Raw genomic sequence first — 26,918 nt, 5'->3', positions numbered from 1 at the left:
ACAGTGGTAATAATGTATTACTATTTTCACTAGCTAAATTATAGAGCTGACTGCAGAATACAGCTTAGTAGCATCAATATTAAGTATTATACAAAAATGACATCAATAGTTCTAGTATAGTAATGAGAGACATTCTAATTTCCTCTTTCTCCAAGATCCCTTCAAATTGTGTCAGATGAGGAAACTCACAAAATCCACTGGCATTTAGTTCAACTCAGATTCTAAAAATCAGCATCTCAAAGATTTCTTAGGTACATTTTTGTAGGTTCTTGAACAATATTCCTTTCTAAATATGGTATTAGTTATAAAGAACTTTAGTTCTGCTGCATTGACCTCTCGTATGACTTTAATTTTTCCAGCACTTCTGCAAGTTAACAAACGACTATAACACATACTTCACATCTGAAGATGATGATATGTAGGGATCTGTAATAATTATCCAAGCCCACAAAAGCAACCCTATGTCAGCGCAAGAAGTGAAACCACTGGCTTTGCAATCTAGTGCTACTCCATATTTCCGTTCTACCCATGTCACACAGGAAGATCTGAAATTCCTACCACCAAGATACTAGACACCAAACAGCTATTAAGGAAGATGCTGAGGCAAGAATGCTTTCACAGATTCCTTACCTGAAAAGACAACAGTCACCCATCCTTACATGCCCAGAAACCAGAAGACTATGATTTACACCAGAATCTGAAGGCTATCCCATGGTATCCTCCTAAAACTCCCTTCTGGCCAAGCTAATTCACAAGCCCCTAGACGAAATCAAGAACACTGAGGATCTACCCACACTTCCCAATTACAGTAACTTTATGCTTTACTTCACAAAATGAGATTCATTTCTTCCTTCACCAGCTCCATTCAGCTCCTTCAACATTTTGTTCATTTGTTTGTTAAGATGCAGATCTCCAGCAGATTGATCACTTCAGATGAGACAAAGCAATCCCTTGGTAAATCCCTCTGGAAATGCAGAACATATTATATGCACAAAAGTCGAACTCCTTGAATTTCCCCTTTTCAGATCCTCTTGGTTTCCAGTCATTCAGATAAAGAATGGAGCTTTTGTAGGCCAGTTAATCCATCCACTGAATGAAATATGGTAAAGTTTTACACATCCGCATGTTCTTTCAAGGCCGTGGTTTACATCCGTAGATGTAATAATAGCTGTAGTAATGTAGACAAAAATCATGGCTCAGGCCCCCCCAGAAGATCTTTAAAGACTTGGGCTGAAAAATCCCAATGCTGTGGTCAAAGGAACTGGCAAAATGATTTAAGGGCTGTCTCTGCTTACATTTATTTCAGCCAAAGCACTGGCTTAATTTTCTTTGTGTGTCTTAATAAGCCATCTCTGTGAGAGTGTCCTGGGTTCAGCAGTAGCAGCCAATGCAAGTTGTATTTGTTACCGGCTGGGCTTTAACCACGACAGAGAGGGACTCTTACTCAGAATGCTTGTATGTCAGAAGCTCAGAGGTAGGCACTATTGAGTGGTGGTAAGCTGAGACAAACATCCAAAGGTGTGTCAGGCTCAAGCTGCAAAATGAGCCTGTTCTTCATCTTCTCTAGCATCACAGTTACAAACCAGCATGAAAACAGCATTTACACAACGAATTAAAATGCAAATCTGCATTTTATTCTATGAAATTGAGACAAATGATACATACTTGAAACCTGACAGAGTAGCAATTACAAACATTAATATAGCTTTAGATTATGACTTAAGCCAAAAGAAAAGATGGAATAGAAATGCTGTGTATATTAGACCTTGTGAAACACTACAGGGAAAAAAAAAAAGCAGCTCTTGCCCTAGTAATGTATGCCTAAATTACAAGTTAGCAGTAATTCTCCTGTGAAGTGCTAGATCTGCCTGGTGCAGATGCGTACCTTCAGGGAAGCCTCCAGCCATAAATGTGTACATACAACACACGGAAGGAGCCTGCCAGTAAAGGAGAGCTGAGGGGGGCCCCAAAATATGTGGGAGGGGACTTTGGACTGCCCCAGCCTAATAGAATGTGACACCATCCAGGAGAGTCCTGCAACAAGAGGCCAAACAGCCAATGGCCTAGGACAGAACTGCCTAGCTGACGTAAAGATATATTTATGCTAGGTCTGATTTAGACTGTGCTCTGCACAATCAGATCACTTTGAAGGTTTGCCTTGTGCAATCATTCCCTTTGTCAGGAATCAGAAAAAGACTGTGAAAAGACTGTGAACAAATTGTTTAGGCATTGAAATTTAACCCTGTGGAATCCTTACAGTGTAGCACAGTGTGACACAGCAGGAACACATTTGTCAGGGGACTGAAGCCTCTGCTCTCTCCGCACAAAACATATACATTAGCATTGTGTGGTGTGGGTGTGCTCCCAAGCACATGATGCAGCTATGGGTATGCAGCTACATGCCTACCCTGCCTCCCATCTTCACTGCAACTGCATTCAGCCCTGTGCACCATTTCTGTTCCATCAGGGAAAATAAAGGCTTCAGATCCTTCAAGACTGTCTGGAATCCCTTCCATTACATATTCTTTCAGAGATTATCCAAGATTTGACTTTTAAATAACCATAATGCATGTAAGAAAATTACTGAGTATTACAACAATCTTTTTAATAGACTTAATGTTTTTTCCACTAGTGTCCTAACATTAATAATGTCAGAATATAAACACCAAAAATGAAAAGGCATTTGGTAGAAGTTAGTTCCAAGACTTTTTACTCTGATGTGGGCTAAGGAAACAACCCAGCTGGTGTGCTTTCTATACCCGCATTCATGACACCAACAGCTTCCATCTCAGTTAGGCCCCCATACAGCAAGGTACTGTACATACCCTCCTCCTCCTGAAGAGCAGTCTGAGAGCACCAAGTACCTCACAGTGAGAGCTCAACCCTCTGTAGAATTAAACCTTAACACAAGATAGCCCATCAGTGGGTTTGTGAACTGCTGAAAAATATGCTGACAAGAATAAAACAAAATAGTAGCTTGGAATTTGGCAGAGAAAAGCCACTCTAAATCATTTCCAACTGCAGTAAGTCTTTGCTCCTGTTTTATGAGTAATAGAAGAGACTATCCCTGTTTTATAAACTCATTCAGTTAATATGTTTAAGAAAGGAGACAAGTTTCTCTCCTGCAGGGGTTTTCAAATACTGCCTTTCCTTGTGGCTGCCAGTATTCCAACATCCCGTTCCAGAAACACTGTTTATTGCTCTTTGGGAAAGAAAAGAAAAAGAAAAAAAAGAAATACAGCAAACAAAAAGCTGCATATGAAGAAAAGAAAAAAGGTTAGAAAAACGAAAAATGGTAAATGACAATTACATATTAGGGAATACTAAAAAATTGTATGCTGCTCCTTGCTGCCGCAGTACACTGGAGGAGGAAGATGAATTTAAAAGTCTTTTCACTCTACATAAAAAGCAAAAGCACAGTTCCAGGATGTTCTACAGACAGGCAAGAGCTCATACATTCAATTACCTCCACATCAACGTGATCTGCAACTTCAAGACTGAATTTCAAGTGTTTCTCAACTCAATTTTGCAGCAATTTCAGCTCTTGAAGTACTGAGCAGCCTTAGTCCCACCATTCAGATCACTGGGGCTCAAGTACCCTCAGGTTTCCTCTGAATGTGCTCAGAACTTTTCTAACAGTCTAACAGCAATTCTCCTACCATCTGAGCAGCACAAACTTACTGCTAACCCAAATGAAGCCAAACCTCCCAGGATCCTTCTCTTTGCGCCTGTCATATTCTAAGTTCACTCTGTCCCTTACAAGAGGAACAATGATGCATACACCAGTGTATTGCTCCTTCCCTCCATAATGAATCCTGCCTTAACTGGGATGACTTTTGCAGAACTTATATTATCCACCATGCCAGGACCCCCACACTGTAATATGCAGAATTTAGCCCTTTTATCATCAGCAGCAGCTCTAATTATTTCTTCATTTAGCAGCTATTAACACGTTTGGAGATGCAAAATCACATCACTACTTTCTGAAAGGTAGCAGAACAGACTTCATAATTAGAGAAAGCGCAGGGGCCACCTATTTCCCCCCTCATGAAGCTTGGGAAGCTCCAAAAAATATGCAAAGGCGAAAGGGGAAAATGGTTACAGTACTGAGAAAGCTAAAATTTGAATGAGATAATAACAAACCTTTCTTGTGGAAGGAAAAGGAAATGACTGATTCTAAAAAAGCTTCTGTGATAAATCATCATCCCTGCATGAAATTCCACTCATATATGCTGCGATATCTGGTAGCAATGTTAGAGGAAAACAAAAAGGAAAAAACTTAGCAACAAACATGTTTATAAAGAACAACATATAGCTTGCTGGAGTTGCTGAGCTCTTTCAGTAGTTCAAACAGGAGCAGGATATTACAGAATCAAACAAGAGTTTGAGCAGTTTCAACAGCTGTATTTGTATTAGTCATAAAGGCATAGATGTGAAATACAGCTCTAATAAAAAAATTGAAGTTTATAAAACTGGATGGTAATTTTCCACCCTTTCCAGAAGTATCTCAGAATATCCAGGGGAGTAATACCTGAAAGAGAAACATTTTGTTTGTGCATTAGACTACAAGGCATGCTCTATGCTAAGTAACAAAACACTATTCATATTTCTATTGATCAGGAAAAAATCCTAAATATTAAACACTAGTCAAGGAATTCTACAGTTATTCCCCTCCAATGTTTTAAGAGCTTGCTTTTCAACTTACGTTATCATTTATACTTGGAAGTCAGGTTTTCAAAAATATGTTTAACTTCTTTCAGGACACATAGGTGGTTGGTCCTGGTAGTTGGCTAGCTTTTAGATAGGTTCAGCAGCTATAAGCATTGTCTTTACTGAGAAATGTAGATGTTAACTTCTTTTGAAATTATGGCCTTTAATAAAAAAGCATGAGTTTACACAGAACCATAGGCTGCCAGACAACAATAGTCTACTGCTGCTCATCAAGCATAAGCACACACCCGAAAGCTAATGTGAAGTCTCCATCAATGCAAGAGACATTGATTCTGGAACAAAAAAAATTTATCACAATGACCTTCTCTCCCTAATGCCAACTCAAGGACGGAGATTATCGTATAGGTTTTCATTAGAGTAGGGACTCTATGGTGCCATTATTGTCCTGCTGTCATTCAGTTAGTTTTCCACAATGGACCAACTACATGCTTCCAGTATGCAAGCATCACCAAAGCTGCATTTAGTTCTTGTTTTCCAAGTTAAGAGTATCTAAAATTTATTGCTGTGTTATTCTAAAAAACATACATCTCAGTACATTTCTGGTTTTGTAGGCATGTAAATTGTTAGCTCTGAGCCCCCCATGTAATCCATGCCTAAATTGTGCTAAAGCAGAAACCCCCAATGTTTCCACACTGAAGGAAGATCCACTTACCTTGCTGGTTTTCATTTTTTTGGATTATTTCTGCATAGTGTAACTCTTCTAAAAAATCATACTAATTGGCCGATTGTAAAGCTAACTTTTCAATGCGTTATTATATTCAGTCTGCAAACAGCCTAAAATAACAGGTCTCCAGGACAAACCCAGAGCTGGAGTCTATTATAGCAGCTGTGCCTCAGGCAGCACAACCAACATCAGGCAGTAGCACAAAGAGGCAAGCAGGAGATGCTCGAAGGGGCCCTTTTCTTTATTACATCCCAGCCTACATAAGTAACCTTATTTCATTTACGGGGGGGGAAAAACAGCTGTAACAAAGAAACATTAATTATATCCAGAAAAGCATAAGCAAATGCCCCTTTTATCCCCTCTGAAGTATTAGCTGCAGAACAAAGTTTCCTTATGATTTTTAGTCATTTGACAACCACTGTCTTTTCCTTGTGGAGACAAACATGGCTTCATTTTGCATGACTTAGTTTGTAGCTACTATTAGCTGAAGAACTCTGTTGGGGTAATTAAAATTGATGATGCAGATTTTCAGAGCCTGTAGAGGCAGTGCACAAGTACAACATCCTTTTGATGTGTTGATGGAGTGAAGGACTGGTAAATGGATATCTAGAATCTAGGAGGGCATTTCTCTCATTATTACAATTTAGGATGGTGACATTTTGACTGTAAGCTATTTAATAGTGTTTCTGTATTCATTAAGGGCAAAGTTCAACTTGGTGCAGACAGCTGGTGTATGGTCCTTTTATATAACACTTAAGCCTCATGATGAGGCTGGGGGAGGAAGGGCAGCTGTGGGCAGAGCAACTGTGCAGGAGAGCCTCTGGACCCTCTGTACATCAGAGGAAGTTTCAAAGGAGCCTCTGAATACACTAGTTCAGACAGGCTCTTAGGGAAGTCAAGGATGCAACCAAAGGTTCGCCAATACCGGTATTTTAGAGCCTGAGTAATCCATAAATAAGTTACCAAGATAAACTGAACTTCCCACAGACATTTGTCAATATGAGAGCAGTTGTGCTGAAGCCTCAGAGTCTGTCTGTGTAGGGCAGGAGTGATTTTTCTTCTCAGCTTCCTGCAACAGCCTAATTATTTGGGCTTTTTTTGCTGGGGGGGGGGGTGTTTTGGCTTTTGTTTTTTACAGACAAAGAAATTTGATTCCAAATCAGGAAACAGACAGTGTTCAAAAGTATGTGTCTGGCACACTAGGGCAGTTAACCAAACGTTAACCTGGTTTTTATAGAAACAAAATTAATGTAGAAGTTTAATTAATCTATTAAATCCTTGCTTTGTGCTGTTCCTATGAAAAACATCTAGCAGTGTCATAAGTATGAATTTTTTAAATTTCATTTTCCCTACCTTACTATCTCCTCTGGATAGCAATTGTTAATAGTGTTGATATATTCCTGAAGAAGTGACCCGGGTTCTGCTTTTATTTCTTGAACCTTTTTAAGTCCACCAGTTGTTACAAAGAGGCGACGTGCTTTACTGTCGTGTGGTAACACCTACACACAGAAAAGTGCATTAAAAAAAAAGAGAATATTTTCTTTTAAAGGAATCTCTATGCTACTAGGGTCAAATATTGCTTATCTGGTTTTAATTCAGAGGACACATAAAATGGAACAACAGAGGTACAACATGTGTAATGACTACTGTATTTTAATACCCAGTTGCACAGGAAAAAAATCATAAACCAGCCCTTTATAGTTATAACACAATATAACATGTACTGTAATAAATAACATATATAAAAATAATGAATTGAATATTTATCTTCATGTAAATTATATTTCTTGAAGTATTCCTACAGAGACCGTAAGATTGTGGAGATTAAGTAGATAATAAAACCAGAACACTAACATGGAATAACAACAGCATCTGTTCCACTTAAACCAAGTTATTCAGGTCTTTTATGTCAATTCCCACAGTTTAATTGTATAGCAGAATTTTATACCATTATAATGATCTAGTATAGATTAGTGCACGAAAACAATACTGAGAATCGTTGCAAGTGAACAATGCAGCCTTGAAGCATTACATGCTACTATTAAATTCCTAGATATTAAAATCCTACAACACACTGTGTAGCCATGGAAGCCTTTTACAAATACACACACACACAAAGCAGAAATGTGAAGTTTCTGCAGCCAAAGGGGATGAGAAGCAGAAATGATCAGACAATACATTCTGCGCTCCGAGTGATGCCAATATGCAGCTCTGTCCAGAGGACGGGAGAGGAGGAAGGGAAGGAGGTGGGGGCTGGGCCAGGCAAGGGAGAATGACAGCATGTAGTCCACAGGCCCACAGGGCTGCAAAAATACTTTTAAAAAAGGGAAAAAAAACCCCAGAGAGATAATGCAAGACGTCAGCTGCATCTACAACAAAACCAGATGGGTTTGAAACCAACTCTGAGAGTTACATACTATGGGGACAAAAGCATTTTGTAAGCCTTCACACTGGTCAGACAAATCAAGCCATAAATTTGATGGTATCTCAGTGTAAAACAAGAGACTTGAAGGAGGAAAAAGATCATAAAAAGATGAAGGAAAAGAAAGATGAGATTTCTGCCATACATATAGGCAAGCAGCCTTCATTTCTCTGATCCCTGTAAACACACAGACAAGCACAGAAATCGACAGGTAAAGAAATCAACAGACAGGTAAAGAAAAATCAAGGGAACACAGAGACTTCTTATTATATGCTCTGTATAAGAGTCAGGAACAACTGTGATCATTTCATTGTAGGAACTGAAGACAGCTGTTTTCACCTATCTCCCACAATAAGAACTGCCAAGGAGGAACTAGCAAGACAACAGGATATGGCCCTTTCCCTGCCTTCCTCCTCCACACTGTGACTCCCAGGCTGGATAAGACAGCAGAAAACTCTTTTGGAAGAGGCCCTAAAGCAGACAGCACCTTCTGAGACAGTCCCTCCCCTCTGTCCAAGATGAGAGAGCACAGAATTGAACAGACCCTGAAAATTATGATGTTCAAACGGCACAGTCCAGCACAAAGAACGGAGAGCATCCCACCCTGAAGCACAGCTCAGAAATAAGGCTTTTACTATGATATAATATAAATGAGCCCAAATAAGTAATACACCACAGTTCTAAGAACAGGAAATTTCCAAACTATGGTAGACGAGAGAAAAATGTTTTTACTGCAGAGAAATTAATTTTAAATGTATACTTCAGAAAAGTAAATGCCAGACAAGCATAGTCTGTTTAATACAACACAGGAAAAGAAGAAAAACAAGACAAAGCAAAGCATCAGCTAATATGAAGGGTATAAAACCACTTCAGCAGCAAACAACATTCAAATCTATACACTGGGTAACCAATTACTATGCACTCAGCTCATTAATAGCTCCAGTCACCACACAGAAGCAAAAGGCACTGAATTCTCTGCAAATCTTCAATCTTTGTACTGACTTAGCAAGATGACAGGACAAACTTAAGTGTGGCGATGCAATCAGGAATCTGCACTCCAAACAGCAGTGCTTCCATATGTGTGACAATCAGAACTAAGTACCAAGAGTGTTTTACTTGGCCATTTCCAGAAAGAACATTTAACCAAGAGAGCCTGGTATCTCCTACTAACAGATTACACTGCAGAGTGTTGTACAAAAGATAGACTATAGTTGAGCAGGATTCTCAACAGCTGGTGAACACTGCAGACACAGGGAACGTCCTAATTAGTTAGCAATTATTTAAATAATTTTAAATATATTTATCAAATTGCATTACTTTTTACATGCTGTGCTCAAATATTATTTGAGCAATATGTTATTAACACCAAACAGTTTCAAGAGGAATAAGAAAGATTTGGAATTTTTACACCTACTTAATTGAAACTGAAAATTAACAAGGATAAAAGTGGTGAAGGCTTTGTACTCTAGATTAGTGTAAAATACCTAACTTAAGTCATTCCTGTACAGACAGCTTGTACTTTATCGAAAACAGATGTGACTGGGATTTATGTGATACATTGGCTCAGTGAAAATATTTGCACGTGAGTTAATATTCCACTTAATCTCAAGAGGCAAGGAAGAAAAAAAAAGCCACTTTGCTTGTAAGCAACTGTTTTCCCAGTCTTAGGATGCATTATGGCAGGTTCCAGATGAAACAGTATCTGTCTTTGTCAGACAAAAGAATGGGATGCTCCAAACTGCTACTGCAGGGTATGCTTGAGGATCCTGAGAAAACAGCTGAGACCTTTAGAGAGACTTCATCTTTGGAAAAATAGCTTCCTTGCTAAATAGAAAACAATTAACATATTACTCATCAAGCAGAGCCTTTTCTTACCTTACTAAACTGTCCAACAATATGTTTTATAATATTGGGAGGAGCATCATGCAGCAATTGTTCCAGTGCTGGAAGATATATGCATTTCTGAAGGATGTTCTTTAAGGCTCTTTTAGTCTATTGAAATGCAAAATAAATTTCCACTAGTAAGACATGAATGAAAACAATAATTCCTGCTATATATTACTGAAGTCTGATCAAAAAAAAAAAGCAAATTGATCAGAATTCCCAAAGAGCATTTTCTGAATAGAAACTATGATACCTACCAGGTCACTTACTGAAGAATCAATTTTTTACTTAGATTTATTAAACCTCAAAACCTACAGTACATCATATTCTTATTATGTTATCTACGGTCAAAGTAATGGCAATTTTTCTTCGACAACAATGGAAGCAGGAGCAGACCCTTTAAGTAAATTGAAGTGTGGTAATATAATAAGGAAGCTAAATCAAAACACATTTTAAAAGATTGTATTTTAGAAGTGGCTTACTAGGAGAGTCTGCCGGTCTGGGATAGCAATGTGGACTGCTGTCCAGGTGGGAGAGAAAAAGAGAGTGAAACAGTTGTACATTAGTGCTTACTTTCTGAAAACAGACTCAATGTTGACTGCTACAAGCATAATGACCTTTTTGAGTAGGCTTAGATCATATAGCTCCTTTTGGCCTTGATATTCTGGTGACCACTGAAAGTGACTATAAAAGTTATGTAACAGATCTGGAAAGTTATACTTCAATGGAACGTACAGAATAGTACAACATGAGAGATCATATCCTCTCATATTACATTCTTTAATCCTGTCACATACTCTTCAGCTACTTCCCTTTCTGTTGCTCAAAACCACACTTTACCGAACTGCAACTCTACCAGCTCCCACAGAAGGAAGGCCCTAAGCATCAACACCTGCATGCTTTCAAGAGCAGAACTTCGAGTATTTGCTTCAGTTTTATTATAATAATCAAAACATAAGCAGGTCTACTACAAGGACTATAATATTTTGTACAACAGCTTATACTTCAAAAAAAGGTAGATAATTAGAAACTAGTCACAAGAAATTATATCATTTATGGGTGGATGCAGCTCTGATCTAAACTGGGAAGAAAATGAGGGACTAGACTGCTGTGGCTGTACCACATGATTTGGTATGCACTATATGCATGGAGCCATTAGGCCCAACCAGTCCTAATAAATAACGTACAGCCTTCAGACACCTACATCCAGGAAATCCATGACTCAATGAACATCAATAAAAGCACATACAATTTAGTAGTTTTTAAGCATATCTACCTGTTGATTACAGTAAATATCTCACTGCAGATGCTACAAATATACTTGCTTTTATTTGAAGATCTTCTGAACTGCGTGTGTCCATATATAGAGAAAGCAGTATGGGTAGCACATTTGCTACTGCAACAGCACATGCATGCTCAGGAGTATGTCTTCCAATCTGTCCCAAGGCCCAGGCAGCTGCTGCCTTAATATGATCTTCTTGTTCTTCTATCAAGCAGGCACACAGTGGTGGTATTCCCTGCAGCATCAATCAAAAGCACAACCTTTACAAATCTACACCAGGGAGGGACAGCTTGAAACTGATACAGACTGTTAGAAAATGTTTTCGTACTTACATTCTTCTTCTAAAATAAGCTATAAGAGAATGCATGCTAGTGGTGTCATGTATTTTACAACATCATGTCTAGCAAGAATTTTTAATAAATCTTAATAAATCTAATTAAAGAAAGAGAGAAACAGATTCAATGTTCTAAGTCAGAAGGCGGTTTGAGCTAAGACACAAATTTAAGGGATAAAAGGAACATATGACACAATTCAGTCCGTACTAAAAGTAAAGGCTTCAGTGTTGTCAGACTGAAAATAAAAGAATTTGAGTGTTTATGAATCTGTGAAAGCAATTTAAGATCAGAAGTGCTCAATCATTGAGTCTTTTTTTAATTTTTAATCCACAGCACTGTATTTCAGTTTATCAATCTCTTCTTGAGTCCAGCAGTTCATGTTTGACTCATCCAATCACTTCCAGAAAGGTTGCAATTATTGCTTTGAAGACAATAAGAGATGGAGAATCTCTCACTCGCATCCAGCTGTTACTGAAGTCCTTCTGGTATAGGGTCACAGTCTTTATCCTTTCTCCAAAGGATTTTGGAGCTACTGGTATTTTATGCCAGAATACTTCAATAGGAATCATTTAATGCTGCTTTAGGTAAGGTGAGGCTACTAAACCTCTAACTAGAAAATCTTTTTTCACCCCGTGGTTCATTTCTTAGTCTTTTCTGCACACTCTTCAGGGTTTTTTTCAAGAGCCTTTTAAAATACAGTCATCAGAACTATATGTACTGGTACAGACAGATTAACTCCTCTTTCCATTAATGCTCCATCTTCTGTTCTTTAATACCACACAGGACTAACTGTCATCCTTTCAGGTTTTTGCCACTGCACTGCAGCAGAAGACCACAATGAAGTGTTTGTCCAGTATGACCCCAAAATTATTTTTTTCAAAATTCATCCTTTGCAGAATACGGTGCCACAGAATGGAGCAATCACCTTACATCATAACATTGTAGATGTGCAACTGCATGTGTTTGCCACAGCGCATTTCTTCCAAATGGTTCCAGTTTACCATGTCCTGCCCTCAGCACCATGTACCACTCTACAAGCTTAGTTTCCCCTGAAGCAATTTTTATGTTTTTTTACTGGGCTTTGGGTTTATTTCGGTTTCTTTTGTGGCTCATTCATTAAAATATTTAATTTCATGACAGTGTGCACAAATCTCTACAAAACCTCTTACTGCACTCCTATTCAGTTATGGCAGCAAACATTATTACTCTTCAAAAGCTTATCACTTAGGTGCTTCCTCATTCACTTAATCCTGGATTCATCCCACTCAACATTAAGCACTCAAAAGCAGGAGTATATTTGCTCTAGGCACCCCTGAAAGTGGAGAGACAGAAACATTCAGAGAAGAAAAGCCTCCAGAGAGGACAAGGAAAAAAGTCTATTTCTTCAATTTTCAAATGCAGAAGAGTCTTTGATCATTCCTACATTCCCTGCATCCTTACTGATGTTATGTTGTGGCAATTTCCATTTTTAACTTGCATTCCTATTAGAAGACATTTGTATTTCTCCATGTTTATTGTTTTATTGTTTCCACTCACACAGTATATTTTAAAATGACTGACACGGTGTAAAAATGGGCCAACAATGCTCAGTGAAATTACCTCCTCCTGTCATTAGTTAGCATTATTCACATCCGAGTATTATGTCAGGCACTAATTTCACCAATTGAGAATACTAGAAATTCCCTCCCTTCTATATCACTGCCCATTTATTAAAACCTGAAAATGTACAGCTTATCTCATTTGAAATGTCACTTGCACAACCGAATCAAACCATACTACATTAGAAACTGAGGTCTTTCCAAGTCTTAAGATTTCTATTGCAAGACTATTCTAGTGGTACTAGCAGAGTCATGCTAGTGCAATGAGGAACGTGTCATTAAACATTCTTGTTTCAAAAAGGGTTTTGATGTAGCCACAAACATTCATTTTAAGAGGAAACAGACCATAGAAATTCACTGGCTTATTTTCTGTACCCATGCAATTGCAACACAGAAAATCATGTACTGTAATACAAACGGGTGCTCATAAACTAATCCAAGACATTTTATAAAAGGTTCAACTTCATAAAGACACACTTTGATCACGTTACAATTTCAGACATTGCAAGCAGCAATATTAGGAGAAAGCGCATTCATCAACAGCGAGTATATAATTCTGTCACGAAACACATTCTCTGCCTATGTTAATTTGTATCTCTTTCTCAGAATACCACTGAAGAATTATAGGAAGACAACAAAGTGATAGCTAACCTTGGAGATAATCACTGCCATTGACAGGTTCTCCGAATGAGCTGCTACATAACCAAGCATCATGATGCCAGGCAGCCTGACAGTCCCTCTGCAGCTGCCAATACAATCAATCACAGCGGCAACTCCACCTGCATTTACTATAAGCTGTGAAAGCTGAAAAGATAAATGGAAGAGATTAGGTACTGTGAAGTATCAACAGGCATAACAAACTGCATTAGAAAAGTCTTTAAATGTATTGCTCCTGATTTACAAAACAAAGCTGGAGTAAGAGTGATGTATCATACAGACTGTTGGGCACTAAGTGCAGCATGAAATTCTCAGGAATGAGGTTGTTCTGCAACTCTATTTTTGATTGACTTTACTGCAAGGTAATCAAGACTCTGAATTTTTGATACTGTATAGCATGGAATGACATATTCTCAACTCTATTAGTACACACCAAAGAAACATGCAAATGACAGCCTAATATATGAATCCCTTGAAAACGCACCTAATGAGCCAGATACTCCTTCATACCAGTATCTGCTTATTCCCAAGCCAACATCATACTGTGCAGGACAGGGGAAAAAGCTCACTTCTTTCACCTGCATTGTAGATAACCTCTGTGTCGTAAAAGCCTTTCTGGATTCCCTCACTGGGGCATGAAGCCAAAGACAACTGTCATGCACACACAAAACCAACTTGGACTACACCATTCTGCCACATTATGGTAGTCTGAGGGAAGTGTCCAGGGAACACACTCGATAGGCAATGGAGTTTGCCCCAGAACATCAATTAAATAGCCTAGCTGATAAATGATAATCAAGTTATGCAACATGTTTCTTTCCAAAAGTTATCACTTCTCATACCCCTAGACGGACTGCAGTAGAGTATGTATGATATCAACAATGCACAGGAATTTAAAAATTCATATTATGATTATTTTCTTCTGTCTTGTTAGGTATATCCCATTTTCCCCAAAGCAAAACAAATACATTCTTTAAAGTCAAATTTAAATTCACAAAACTGAAGCATGTGGATTCCCACTCCAGTTTATTTCTATAGACATGAAATCCACCTTTGCCTGAGAGCCTTTAAAAGGGGACTCTTTTATTCATGAGACAGTTAGACAAAATTTAAGGTTACAACTTAAGAAAGACTGTTCACTTGATTGTGAACTGCAACCAGTGACAACCAAGTCCTACATCTGGGGGCAGCCGTGTGTGCTGGGATGCATAGAGCTCCTGCACAGACATACTCCCTGGTGTTGTGACCCTCAGGCCCTGCCGCAGGACCCCCAAATCCTGACACTTCACATGAATTTTAGTGCATATAAAGATAGCTGAGATCCAAAAGCCACAACACTCACAACTGACACAGCCAGCTCCTCTAGAAATAATCATTTGCCAATTTGTGTCTGCTGCAACACGTGTCACTTGAATATCATTGCTCAGAGATGGACAGATATCACTGTCACTCTGAAGTCAAATGTGGACTGTGACTTCCCATCAGGAGTAACCAAGATACCTCCTACAGCTCTTTTGAACTGCGGCTAGAATGGCCAACTCCCTTGCACAGAGAATCCTGTGCTAGCAGCTCTTCTGACTTTACCTGCAGTCTTGTAAATCTGGCCTCCAGCTTCCTACTCTAGTGCCCTCCTTTAATAATGACAGTGTCTTCACTTTCTTAAGAAAGTGAAGTTGCATTGCTCATACGTACAGAGAGAGAGCAGGAAATGTGACAAGACTGCAACCTTTAATCACCAGCAGCTTAAAAAGTAGCAGGCTGAAGGAACACCGCAAAATTCATGCTTAAGCACTTCCCAATTGTTAAGCTAGTCTCATGACTTTAAAATGACAGCACTCAGCATTAGTGTGTTCCACAAATACATTGCAAGTATTTTATCTCAGAGTCATATTTAGAGCCTTCTAATTATCTCTATGGTCTGACAGATTAACATAGTTATAACTATTTGGTTTTCCTCTTTATTTTGTGTTGACTTTGCCAAAAATCCCCACCTTCCTTTATCAATTACTGGCAAAACCACTGCAAACGCTGAGATCCAAATTACAAACTCAAGCTAATAAGAGAAACTACCATCAGTTTAATAATAAATAACAGATAACAATACGACCTTCATTGTCATTGGAAAAATAATTAAAATGGGATCCCAGCATCCCAGAAGATTTTTTAAAAAGACATACACCATCTATTACTGTTCTAGGATGATCTTGTCATTTATTAGCCGATATCATGACTTTTGTAAGGCTTTTCTCATGGTATTTTTAACATCCAGGACTGACAATACTGTCAGACTAGAACTCCCTTTCTGTGAAGATGTGGAATGAAGTAGCTAGATATACATTATATGAGTCCCGGTTTCCTAACCCAATTCATATTCAATACACATCTCACAATATCGGCAAGCATTTCCATATTGTTCCAGTGAACATGCCAAACAGCTATCTGCCCTCCCTTTCGAAAAGCAAATGACAGAATAATCCTGTATTTTATTTAAAGTGTAAAATCTAATGATATGACCTTGTATTTGCATTTTGAAGGTTTTACCTCAGGCGTGTGCTTTACTATCTCTCTAATTAAAGTTGCGCCATTTTTCTTGACATATTCATCCGAGTCCTTCAGGCATGTGAGCACAACTGGGAAAATTTCTGCTTCAACCACCAACTCTGCAAGTTCCACTGAATGCTTTGCTATTTGGCTTAGAGCTGACAGCACCTGACGCTAGTAAATAAAAATTGTTATAAAATCAATAGTATACAAACATCCCACAACACACACTCCTCCCGCACACAAAAATCTATTGCATCAAGGAAAACAAAGCAGGATAGGGAAAACAATTACAGCTATTTTACAATTCACTGAGTCAATTCATGCACGAATATAATGGCACAGAACATTCACTGGTTCCTGAATAAAAGTTTCTCCTTTGTTTTACCCCATTCAAGCTTGCTATGTATTAAAAAAGAAAAAGAAAAAGAAAAAGAAGAAATATACATATATACCATTTACAACTGTAATTTAAAATTTACTGAAATCTAAGAAGGTATCTTTATTTGCATAAGTTTGATCTGTCAGATCTTAAAGAATTTGTGTCTATTTGTTTGAAGTGGCATTTTTATGTTGTCTTCTTTCTGTTAGAGTAAGACAAAAAGATTTTATTAAGAAACAATTTTTTGTCAAACTCTACTGATTAAACCATCAACGGCAGCTATTCACATCAGACAGTACATTCTAAAATACAATAATACATTTAGTATTAACTGGTTCATAATATAACCCTAAGTATGCAAAACCTTTTGGTAACAGAATCGCATGCATTTTATCTATTAAAAATATCTGTTGCATTCTTCATATACTACATATTCTAGAACAAAACATCATACTGTTTACTTTAAAGATTAGTTTAGCTGTTCCTCACATTCCTTAATCCAGTAGCTAAACCTGTGATTATATTCAGAACTCTTTGTCACCAATTACATAGTTACACTTTGTTAATGCCCGAAACAAGAGCTTCCTAAATAAAAATGCACATCAGTGGTTTTGATTCAATATCAAGTAATGACTGGTATAATGGAGATATTATAATTCTTAAAAATGTACCTTCAGTTTAGCATCAGGGTTCAGGATCAGCTGAGCTAAGTGAGCGATAGCTCCTGCATCCACTACTGTCTGTGCTAACTCTGGAGAATGCTTTGAAATATCACTGAGAGTTGAAGCAGCAATCCTTTTCAAAGCAATTTCTGGCTCCTGGATACAGAGCACTAAAAGAGGAATAGCGCCTGCATCCACCACAGCTTGTGACAGTTCTGTAGGTCCAAGGAAAGTAATTAAGTGAGTATGGGTGACTGACCCTTGTGCAAGCCATTTTTCACCCTGACAGATACAGCAAAGGAAAAAGGGGAGGGTGTAGTTCACTGTCTCGACATCTGCATTTCAAATCAGCCCTCCTGGTTTCATAAACCGTGTGGACCAATCCACAACTGAAAAGAATGCAGGTCAATAGATGGACCCCCATTTACATGCACACATTTGAGGTAGATTAGGCTGAAATGGTTTGTTATTCTGTTTTCTTTTTCTTTTTTTAAAGTAAGCAGATGTCAGCTGTTTAAACCCTGGCTATTCTACACTGATCAATAGGAAAGCATTTTATGCATGGCTAACAACAACACAGAAAGCCAAAGTACCAAAATTTTACCAACCACCTAATTAGAGAGCATTTTACCCTCGTTAAATGATAAGCAGATATTAGCATAGATCAAATGCCAAAAACAGAAATACAAAAAACATACATAGAAGATTTATCTTACGTAAAAAATTGAGACAATGGAACTTGCAGATCAAACCTAGGCTTTGCTACCATCCATGGGACAAGAGAGGATTTATACTTTAATGATGTGAAAGTGTTACCACACACAACTAGACAAATAAGAAATATCATCAGTAGGATATTGTGTGTCTGAGACTAGTACAATAGCCTTAACTAACTGCACCTTAAATAAAAAAGAAAAAAATCTGAGCACATGATTAGCTGACATGGACAAAAATTACACTATTAGAAATTCATTAGCTCTCCCTGTGCATGCAGCATTAATCACAGTCCTAAAATAAGAATTACTGGATATCAGAAGCAAAATTTATACTGTAACCGAGTTGTGCTATTTTAAAATAGTGTTGAAAAAGTGATAAAAATCATGGGAGATTCAATAATCTATTAGGTTCTTAGTTCAGTTGTGCTACACCTGATTATGCATATCCATTATTATCTTTAACATTTATCTTGACTTACAGTACCATGGCAACATATGGCTGTTGTATTTCAAGACTCTAACTTAGCTTTTGATTTATAGTCCATCCATAAAGAGATTTTCATACTAAGAAAAATATAGCATACTTCATTAAATATACATAGACTAATATAGTTTCTCATGAAATCTATAAGTCATATCATCATTACATTGTTAATATCCAAATAATGTTCCTGAACAGATTTGTTTTCAATTAGTGAGTTATAGTCACACACTCCAACACATGCGATAAGCCAAATATTTACACTGTATGTTATTTTGTAATCTTTTAAAGGTAATATAATTATTACCTCACAAAATAGTAACAAATAATGCAATCATTTTTAAACTAATACAAAATTAACCCTTCGGGCTCACTTTTCAAATAACCGTTTGACTAAAAATTTGAGTGTGCATCCTCCAAATATGCACAAATCCTAAAATTCCAACAAAACTCAAATACTGTATCTTCATTACAAATCTGAAATGAAATGCACCTGAAACATACCTGAAAACAAACTTGAAAACTAGCTCGTCAATAACAGGTATAGGCTACATTTACATTTTTTGTGGAAGAAGACACACTTGATGTCTTCAAATTGCAGTTTGATGCTGTGCACTGACCAAGTGGAATACGTCACATACTACTGACCAACAGTCCAGATTAATCCATAGGACTATGCCTCAGAAGCAACTTCTGAGCAACCAACTCAATTGCCTACAGTCTGCCAGGAAATGCCAATATCAGGAAAATCATGTCAAGCGGGACAGGATACTACTACAAGAATGGATTTCTTTGGTGCCTTCTGAGATTAAAACACAAAGTTCAAGATAAAGAGCAGTACTTTAAGGTCACAGCTTCACCTAGGCATGCAAAAGTAACCATAAAAGTTATTTTAAAAGAGCAAACTAAATCTGATTCAATTCAGATCAGCTCTTGCTGATGTAAGTCTGGTATTGTTTAAATACTGATGGTTACTGTTGGTCATGGTTAATTAAATGGTTCTTCTTCCAGTGGTGTTTATAAGGTTCATGGCTAATAATTTACCACATGGAGGGCTGGACCATGTGTCAAAAGAAAGATAAGCAGTAAACAGACTATCAGAAAAACAGGATTAAAACAGGAAAGGTAAGGCAGGGACAAAGAACATATAGATCTTCCCATCACATTCCCTTGCACACTCAGCCCAAAACTACAATTCCAAATATTAATGATTCTATGACAACTGTAATGATTTTTTTTCCCCCTCAAAATGAGACTCAATTAACATTCCCGCTTGGTAGAACAACTTTATTTCAGACTGTTGACCAAAAGATTCATGAAACTTTGCTATCCAGTTACAAAACCCAGGCGGGGAGGGAGAGGGGTGAGAGGAAGGATGAAAAAGAGTTAAAGGGGAAAACACAGTTGTCAAGAACAAAATTTTAAAAACAAATGTTCAGTCAAAGAAATTAAAAAAAGCTGGAACAAGTTACAAAACAACTTTTATGAACACTATGACAAGACTGCTTTGTAAGGGTAAAGACAAGACCAATAGCTGCAGAGGAGAAAGACAGCAAAGAAAACCTTTTTTATGGACATAATTCCACAGAAAGTTATGAAAACCCTGGGCTCAAAACTTCAGTTTGGGGTACAGCTCACGGAATCTGTCTAACTACATGATGGTAAAGTAGGACTTCTCCCTATGTGTGTGAAAGTAGGAAATGTTATTCCACATATGCTTAGAGGCAAGAGAAATAACACTCAGAATCCACCACAAACTAGTGCCTTTTGTCCAGAACAATATGAGGAAGATTTTCAAATAACTATTTGACTAAATAGTTTATAAAAACATATAGTGGTAGTTTATAATAATAGTTTAGAATAATAGGAGATACTGAAGACATGAAGGCACATAGGCATGGAGATAGAAGAAAGATTGATAAAGAAAGACTTCAGAGTTTAAGACGTGAAAAGTGAATGAAGACGAGTCAACAAGATCCTGACTACATATCCACTGAAATCAGCAGGAAGTCTGAAAGCGTTGATCTAAACTGGTTGGCGGGCATAGTATGGATTGATTAAATAAATAAATAAATAAATAGATGAAAAGATGAAGGTGAGAAAGTGAATGTGCAGGCAGGTAGTCCGCAGAGAAGGAAAATCAGCTCTGAACAAATGCCATATTCACACAGTGCAGCAGCAGCAAACCTTTTCCTGGAAGCAAATGTAAATTTCAGTCCAGACCAAGGTTCTCAGACAGACCCTACTGTGGTGGCAGGTGTATCCACAGGAATAACAGGGTTGACCAATAAAGCCCTCCAACACTATTTTCCCAAGGACTGTGTGATCATGTAGTGGCCATACAGGAAGAATGTGATCCCCACAGGTATTCCAAAGGCTGCACTTCAAAATCACAGGTTTATGCAGACCACTACAACCACAGTGCTAGAGATTCCACTGGAACCAGTGGGAAAACCTTTCATCAAGAGAAGAATGAAGGTCATTAATTACAAAGCAAGCTTAGAATTCGGACTAGACAAAGTTACTGCTAGCCTCAAATCACTTAAGAGCTGAGCCACCTGGTCTAACCTTGTAGCTGACCCTGCTTTGAGCAGGAAGCTAGACTAGAAACCTCGTGAGGTCTCTTCCAAGCTGAGCTACCCTATGATTCTAAGAGTACCGCTGCACGGCAGAAAATGAGCATAACTCTGCTCTCAGCAAATATGCTTGAATATAAATAGTGTTGTTTATTTTTGTTTTCCTACCAATTTACAGTATGCCGAAGCAGGCAAGAGACAATTAATAAATTATACCTTTTATGTAGGCAAAGCAAATGGAAAGCTAAGTTGTTTGCATACTTCAAACATGCATTTTACATTTTAATAGTAACTGAATATGGTGTAAGTAAAAATTAACAAATTACTTTTCATGGACTTGATGGTATTTGAAACACTTCACACTCAAACACAAATAGTAGAAATAATGAATGTCAAAATCAGACCACACTGATCTGTATGCTTTGGAGCAAGATCAGCATCTTAAATTCAGCTTAAAGGGAGCTTCAAAAATGAACAGAACTGCAAGAGCCATTCCTAAATTTTGGAATCTGACCTGGCAAAACTTCTAGTGTCTTCAAATCTCATGAGACATCTGTCTTGACCTAAAATCTTAAAGGCCTTCTGGAGACATCTGTTCACAGAAGAACTGCATTTTTAAGAGCCTGTTGTAAGAAGACAGTAGGAAACTTGCTAACCGGGGAATGTTTTCATCAGGAAGGAGAAAAAAAAAAAAAAAAGTATTTTTCAAAAATCTATGAAAAAGTATTTTCATAGGAACACACACCACAGTTCCAAAAGTAGCTTTACCAGGGCATTCCTGATTAAAAGCAGAGAGACCCTGCCATTGCCAACAGCTCCCAGCAAATGCTGGGAGCCTTTGCTAGCATTCAGGGAGACAGAGGTTCACAACCTGCCTAAGACAGATGGGGACTTTAATCTGCTTCCCACATACATCCCAGACATAGGCCCTAAGCACTGAACTTTTCTTGCTGGGGCAAATAAAGCCTCCCCAACCCCCAGTCTTTTCAGGAGAGAAAAATAAAATCGTGTCATAACACTGTCCTAGCTTGGAACTGAAACAATTTTTGAAACTGAAAAACCATTTGTAGGTGGGGAAAACCATTTCACACCCGACTCCAAAAACAGAGCTTAAGCTGCAATATGTGTCCACAGGCAGTCAATGACAGAAAATCATAACTGCTAAATTTTGCCAACACAAGCACGTGAGTCTAATTCAGAGCTTCTTGAACAGTAAACACCAGATGTTGATAAGAACAGGTCCATCTATCTTTGCATCCCATCTCCAACAATACCTTGTTGCAAAGGCATGCTTGTAGAAGTATAAAAAACGTACTATGCACGAAGTCATCCTTCTTCAGTATAACTCCTCTACTTTCAGTGATCATTTTAGAGACCTCTATAACACAGGAAGAAGGTAAATCCCCCAAACTGGCTGTAGCTGGGCAGAGAAAGAACATTTTTTGGAGTGTTTTTTTGTTGTTGTTGCTGTTGAGTTTGGGTTTTTTTGTTGTTTGTGGGGGGTTTTGGATGGGTTTTTGGGGAGAAGCAGGGGTATGGGGTTTTGTTGGGGTTTTGGTTTAGGGTTTTTTGGGGGGGTGGGTTATTTGGTTGGGGGTTTTTTTCCTGTGCAGGTAGTTGGTTGGTTGTTTTTAACTGATTCCACCTAGTGACATGTCTATGTCCTGATGCTTGTGGCTTGGTAGCACTCACAATTTTAACCTGATTTCTGAAAACGCTGATCTTATTGCTGGCATAAATTGAAATGAGACATGCACCCATCCACCATCAGTGAACACATAATTCATAACCATGGAACTGAAATTTGTGCAAGGAGTTTGTTGTCTTCAACACCCCCACATCACCTCCTTTGCAGACAAGGCCATCACAAGTGAACTGGATCACCCTAAAGATCAGCCAGCATTCATGCAGTGAATAGCATGAAGGGCAATTGAAGTGAGTCAATATTGATTTATTGACATAACAAAACTACAGAAACGTTTATGTTAAGAGTAACATAGAGACGCACTTACACTACACACATTTATACAAATGAACACTTTCAAATGACACTTAAACAAACGTCTTTCAGATGGAAACAACAATTATTTTCCACTAGGAGTGAGGTTCAGACCCAGTGACCAAAAGATAAATGGCCTTTACTGCAGAAGTGACCCAAGCATGAATTTATTCCCCAGAAAAAGCAGTCTGTCAGCAGGAAGGTGCTGACAACTTTGGAGTCAGTCCCAGTAAGTAAACCCTCTTTCTAAGTGGGAAGGGGAAATCCCCAATGCCATCCACAGTCCAACACTCCATATCAATTGAATAAAAGAGAAAAAAATACCTTCCAAATTCAGTCTATGTACATTTTAGAGCCAAAACCAAACATAAATGTGTGAGTTAGTTATGATCCTAGATTAATATTAAACAATTTTAATACAAGCCATTTCTCCCACCCTTTTCAGCCAGCAGTTTCTTCCCTTAGTTATTTGACTCATAGCTCTAAACTTTTACTTGAACTACATAAATAGCTGGTGAAAGAATTATCAACCTCATGGATCAGCTTTTAAATAGGAACATGACACTGCCAGTGGGTTATACAACTGCTTGTTAGACAGTAGTGAACTTCTCAATATCGAACTCCTAGGATCTATTCCTGACCCTCAGAGATGAAGAGTGTGGTCTATTGGCTAGTGATAATATCGAAAGTGCAACGAATTTGGCACATTTATCCCGCAGGCACTGCTGTAAGCTGAATGAAACTTGCTTCTTCTTAGGCTTCTCCATTTTACTATGTTTATAAACTAAGAACTAATGTTAAGAGTAAGAAACTCTGTTCTACAGTAACCGTTACACAATACATAAAGGTTCTGAAACTTCTTCATGAAAGAAAATAAAGCCAAGCATCATTTCCTGACCAGGTGCCCAGTGCATCTCTTCTCAGAGCACCTCTCATAACCAGGCACTGCTGGTGTCAGATATGACAGCTCCCCACAAAAGATACAGCACTGGTAGATTGGTATAGGTAAGGTACATTTCTGTTCCAAATTTAGAATTTTGTAACAGTAAAGCATCTTGTTCAATTTATGAACATTACAATAATGCAATTTATTGTAAGTCGCACATAGCATTAAGCTGAAAGATAACACATGTGAAACCTGTTACCTGAATTGTGTCGGGCAATATACCCAAGGGCCCAGGATGCAGCTTCTTTGACTCCAGGGTCAAAATCTTCCAAGCAAATCACAAGCATTTCCAATGCTCCACACTGAACTACTGACTGAGCTAGCTGTGGAGAATGTTTACCAACTGCTCGTAGCACAAAGGCAGCTGCTTTCTTGCAGAAACGCTATACAAATCAGAAAAAAGACAAAATAAAAGCTCTCACTAAGTAGTTCAAAGCATAATACAGTACAGACATGCATAAATTAGACTTTTTTAATAGTAGCAATATCCCATACAGATCCAAATCAGGACCACCAGACATCACACAAACAATGAACTTACAGTCCTTCTTTGAGACAGCTCATGATCTAAAATCTGCAGTAAGTGCATAAACAAACAGAAAAAATGAGAGGGCTAAGAGGATATGGGGAAAAGATAATAGTCTAGATAAGTCTGTTTGTTTAAGTCAGTAGTGAATGATAGAAGCTGCAAAAACAATAGCTCTTAACATATTTAACCAGATTACACAGGTTATGCGGGGCAAGCTTCTAAAATAATTCTACCCATCTGTGACACTTGCAAGGTTTCGCTATTTCTAATGTATATACCCTCACAACATCTCTATGAGAAAACTTTGTTTACCTTTACAAACAGAAAACTGAGACACAAAGGATTAGATACAACAAAAGGGTTTAGGATCTGAATTCTGAAATGCCTAAATACTGCCTAAGCCCACAGCTAAGACCCTGAAAAGCCATCCTACCAAACACCCAACATCAGATGGCGCTCAGTTTTGACCAGACTCCTGCACGTGCCCAGAAACGGCTCTCTTTCAACAGGACTAAGCACCTTGGAACCTCTCTCATAAGTTCAAGCAAAATCCAAGCACTTATCTCACTTCTATCTATCTCCCTCAGCGCTGGACCAAATATGTTTTGAGCATATAGATAACTATGCTATGTGCACTATGCTGCACACATCACGGGGTTCCATGTAGTTTCTACTAAAAGCACAGTGCAAAGTGTTTCCTCCAAAAATCAAATTTTGGTCTTCTCCTGCAGTTTTGTAACTATCACTGGGATGTAGAAACTGATGATTACAATTATTCCCATCTTAGTTTCAAAATCCAGAGCCCAGCTAAAAGTACTCTGGCCAGAAACAATTATGCTGTGAAACAGTTCGCCTATCTCATGAAGCCAATGAGTGCAAGATTGACTGTGACACAAGTAATCTGCTGCTATGCCTATGTGCTTGGAGTATGCTCTCCAGCCTGGCAGTTGGCAGATCACCCCTGTGGACAGGCTGCAGAGGGCTCTCTCTCTCTGTACCAGCTGGCTTTAATCTCATTCCAAGGTGCTCTATTCTCCCCAGCTCTGCACAGGGAGCCTGGGCACTTGACAGTGCTAGACTCCTACTGATAAGGTACCCAAAAAGGTGAACAATGCAAAACCCACATCCCTTTTGGAACAAGTCCAGAGAAACAAAGAACCATGTGAGTGCTTTTGTGTTTCCTGTAAGGTGCCTGAACACCTTCAAAAGTCTAAAATCTAAAACACTATGGTATGGTAATAGAAGAACATCTGCAGTGGCTCCACAGGAAGTAAAATGGACTCAAGCCCAGTCCCTGGCCCTGAAGGAAGGTGACACAACATACCACATCCATCCACCTGAACTCTTCTCTCAAAGCACAATGGCCTCATCTACACTACTGGAGGCGTGCTATCCCCTAAACCACATCCAGGCTTTGTTGAGTAGTTTGATGGTTGGTGTTGGCTAAAACTTCATCAGAGAGCATGTTAACGATCTAAAGAGCCTTGTCACCTTCAGTGCTCAGACGCATGCCCCAACCCGCCTTAGTTTATCAGTACTGATATAAATGCTCAATGCCAAAAATCCAGTCTTCTAAGCTAAGGCCTGCAAGCAAGTACATTAAACACCATGTACAAGCAAACAATTAAACTTCATTTAGGGGAAACAGAAGTTAATGGAAACAGTAAAGATACATTAGCTAAGGATTTGCCTATTTAAGGTACCGTAAGTTTTGATGAACTCAGTTGTCCTATAATTGTTTACACCAGTCTATGTCTGCAAATATGGGTATGTTATTTCTGCTAAGTAATTATGCTCCTGGCAAAGTAAAACACATCTTTGTTTTTATTATTTAAAACACATTTATTTACAAACAAACCATATTCACAGGCACAGACACTGTAAAACTGTATTTTGCTCAGTTTAATAGACAATCCATTGATCTGGGATGTAACCCTGTAACTGTTCTCCATAAATCAATAGAATCAGTATTTATAGTGTCCTCAAAGAATCTGCTCCTTAAACGTAGATGTTGATAGACAAAGAGTGAAAGTAATGAAAACAGGGGTTTTTGCCTATGGGAAGTAACAAACTGCATGCATTGCTAAACTCTGTATGAACTGGATAATGAGTTTCCTTCACTTGCCCTCAGTCACCAAGGCATAGTAGGCTTTCCATGACCTCACACTAATCTTGCTGCTGCCCCAAGTGATTCTGAACTACAGCCATCTTGATGTAAGGACAGCACAGGCAGTAACATGGAAGACATAAATCAGGGTACTCAAGCTAATTTAGTGAAGTCTGAGTTGTAGCAGGGGGATAGTTTCCAAACCAAAACAAGAGTATAAAGAATTTTGTTCTTCTTCACTTCAATATAGAAATAAAACAACCAAAATGGTTATAAAGTTGTCTAACTAAAACGTCAACTTTCTTTCCATACTATACCAGTATCTTGACATGAAGGTTTTTCTTTAGCTTTTTTTTTAAAGATGAATTGTATAGACAATGACCTATATGCACAGAAAAATATGCAA

At 38.2% G+C, this 26,918-nt stretch overlaps 1 protein-coding gene across 2 annotated transcripts in view; it reads right to left on the bottom strand.

The window, feature by feature from the left end:
• Positions 1 to 328: 328 nt before the first annotated feature.
• The window catches only part of SPAG6 (sperm associated antigen 6), a 39,177-nt gene continuing 12,587 nt past the window's right edge, over positions 329 to 26,918 (bottom strand). For both annotated transcript variants that reach the window (XM_065666559.1, XM_065666560.1), the window contains 8 exons: positions 24,076 to 24,259; positions 17,168 to 17,373; positions 16,115 to 16,288; positions 13,568 to 13,720; positions 11,027 to 11,218; positions 9,693 to 9,809; positions 6,749 to 6,894; positions 329 to 4,531 (listed from right to left, as the gene is read on the bottom strand). In XM_065666559.1, coding sequence (XP_065522631.1) covers positions 4,465 to 4,531; positions 6,749 to 6,894; positions 9,693 to 9,809; positions 11,027 to 11,218; positions 13,568 to 13,720; positions 16,115 to 16,288; positions 17,168 to 17,373; positions 24,076 to 24,259 — 1,239 coding nt within the window. In that variant the 3' untranslated portion in view covers positions 329 to 4,464. The remainder of the gene's footprint in view (positions 4,532 to 6,748; positions 6,895 to 9,692; positions 9,810 to 11,026; positions 11,219 to 13,567; positions 13,721 to 16,114; positions 16,289 to 17,167; positions 17,374 to 24,075; positions 24,260 to 26,918) is intronic.

Source organism: Lathamus discolor, chromosome 2 (genome assembly GCF_037157495.1).
Source record: "Lathamus discolor isolate bLatDis1 chromosome 2, bLatDis1.hap1, whole genome shotgun sequence".
Lineage (NCBI taxonomy): Eukaryota > Metazoa > Chordata > Aves > Psittaciformes > Psittacidae > Lathamus > Lathamus discolor.
This window is presented reverse-complemented; position numbering and strand designations above follow the sequence as displayed.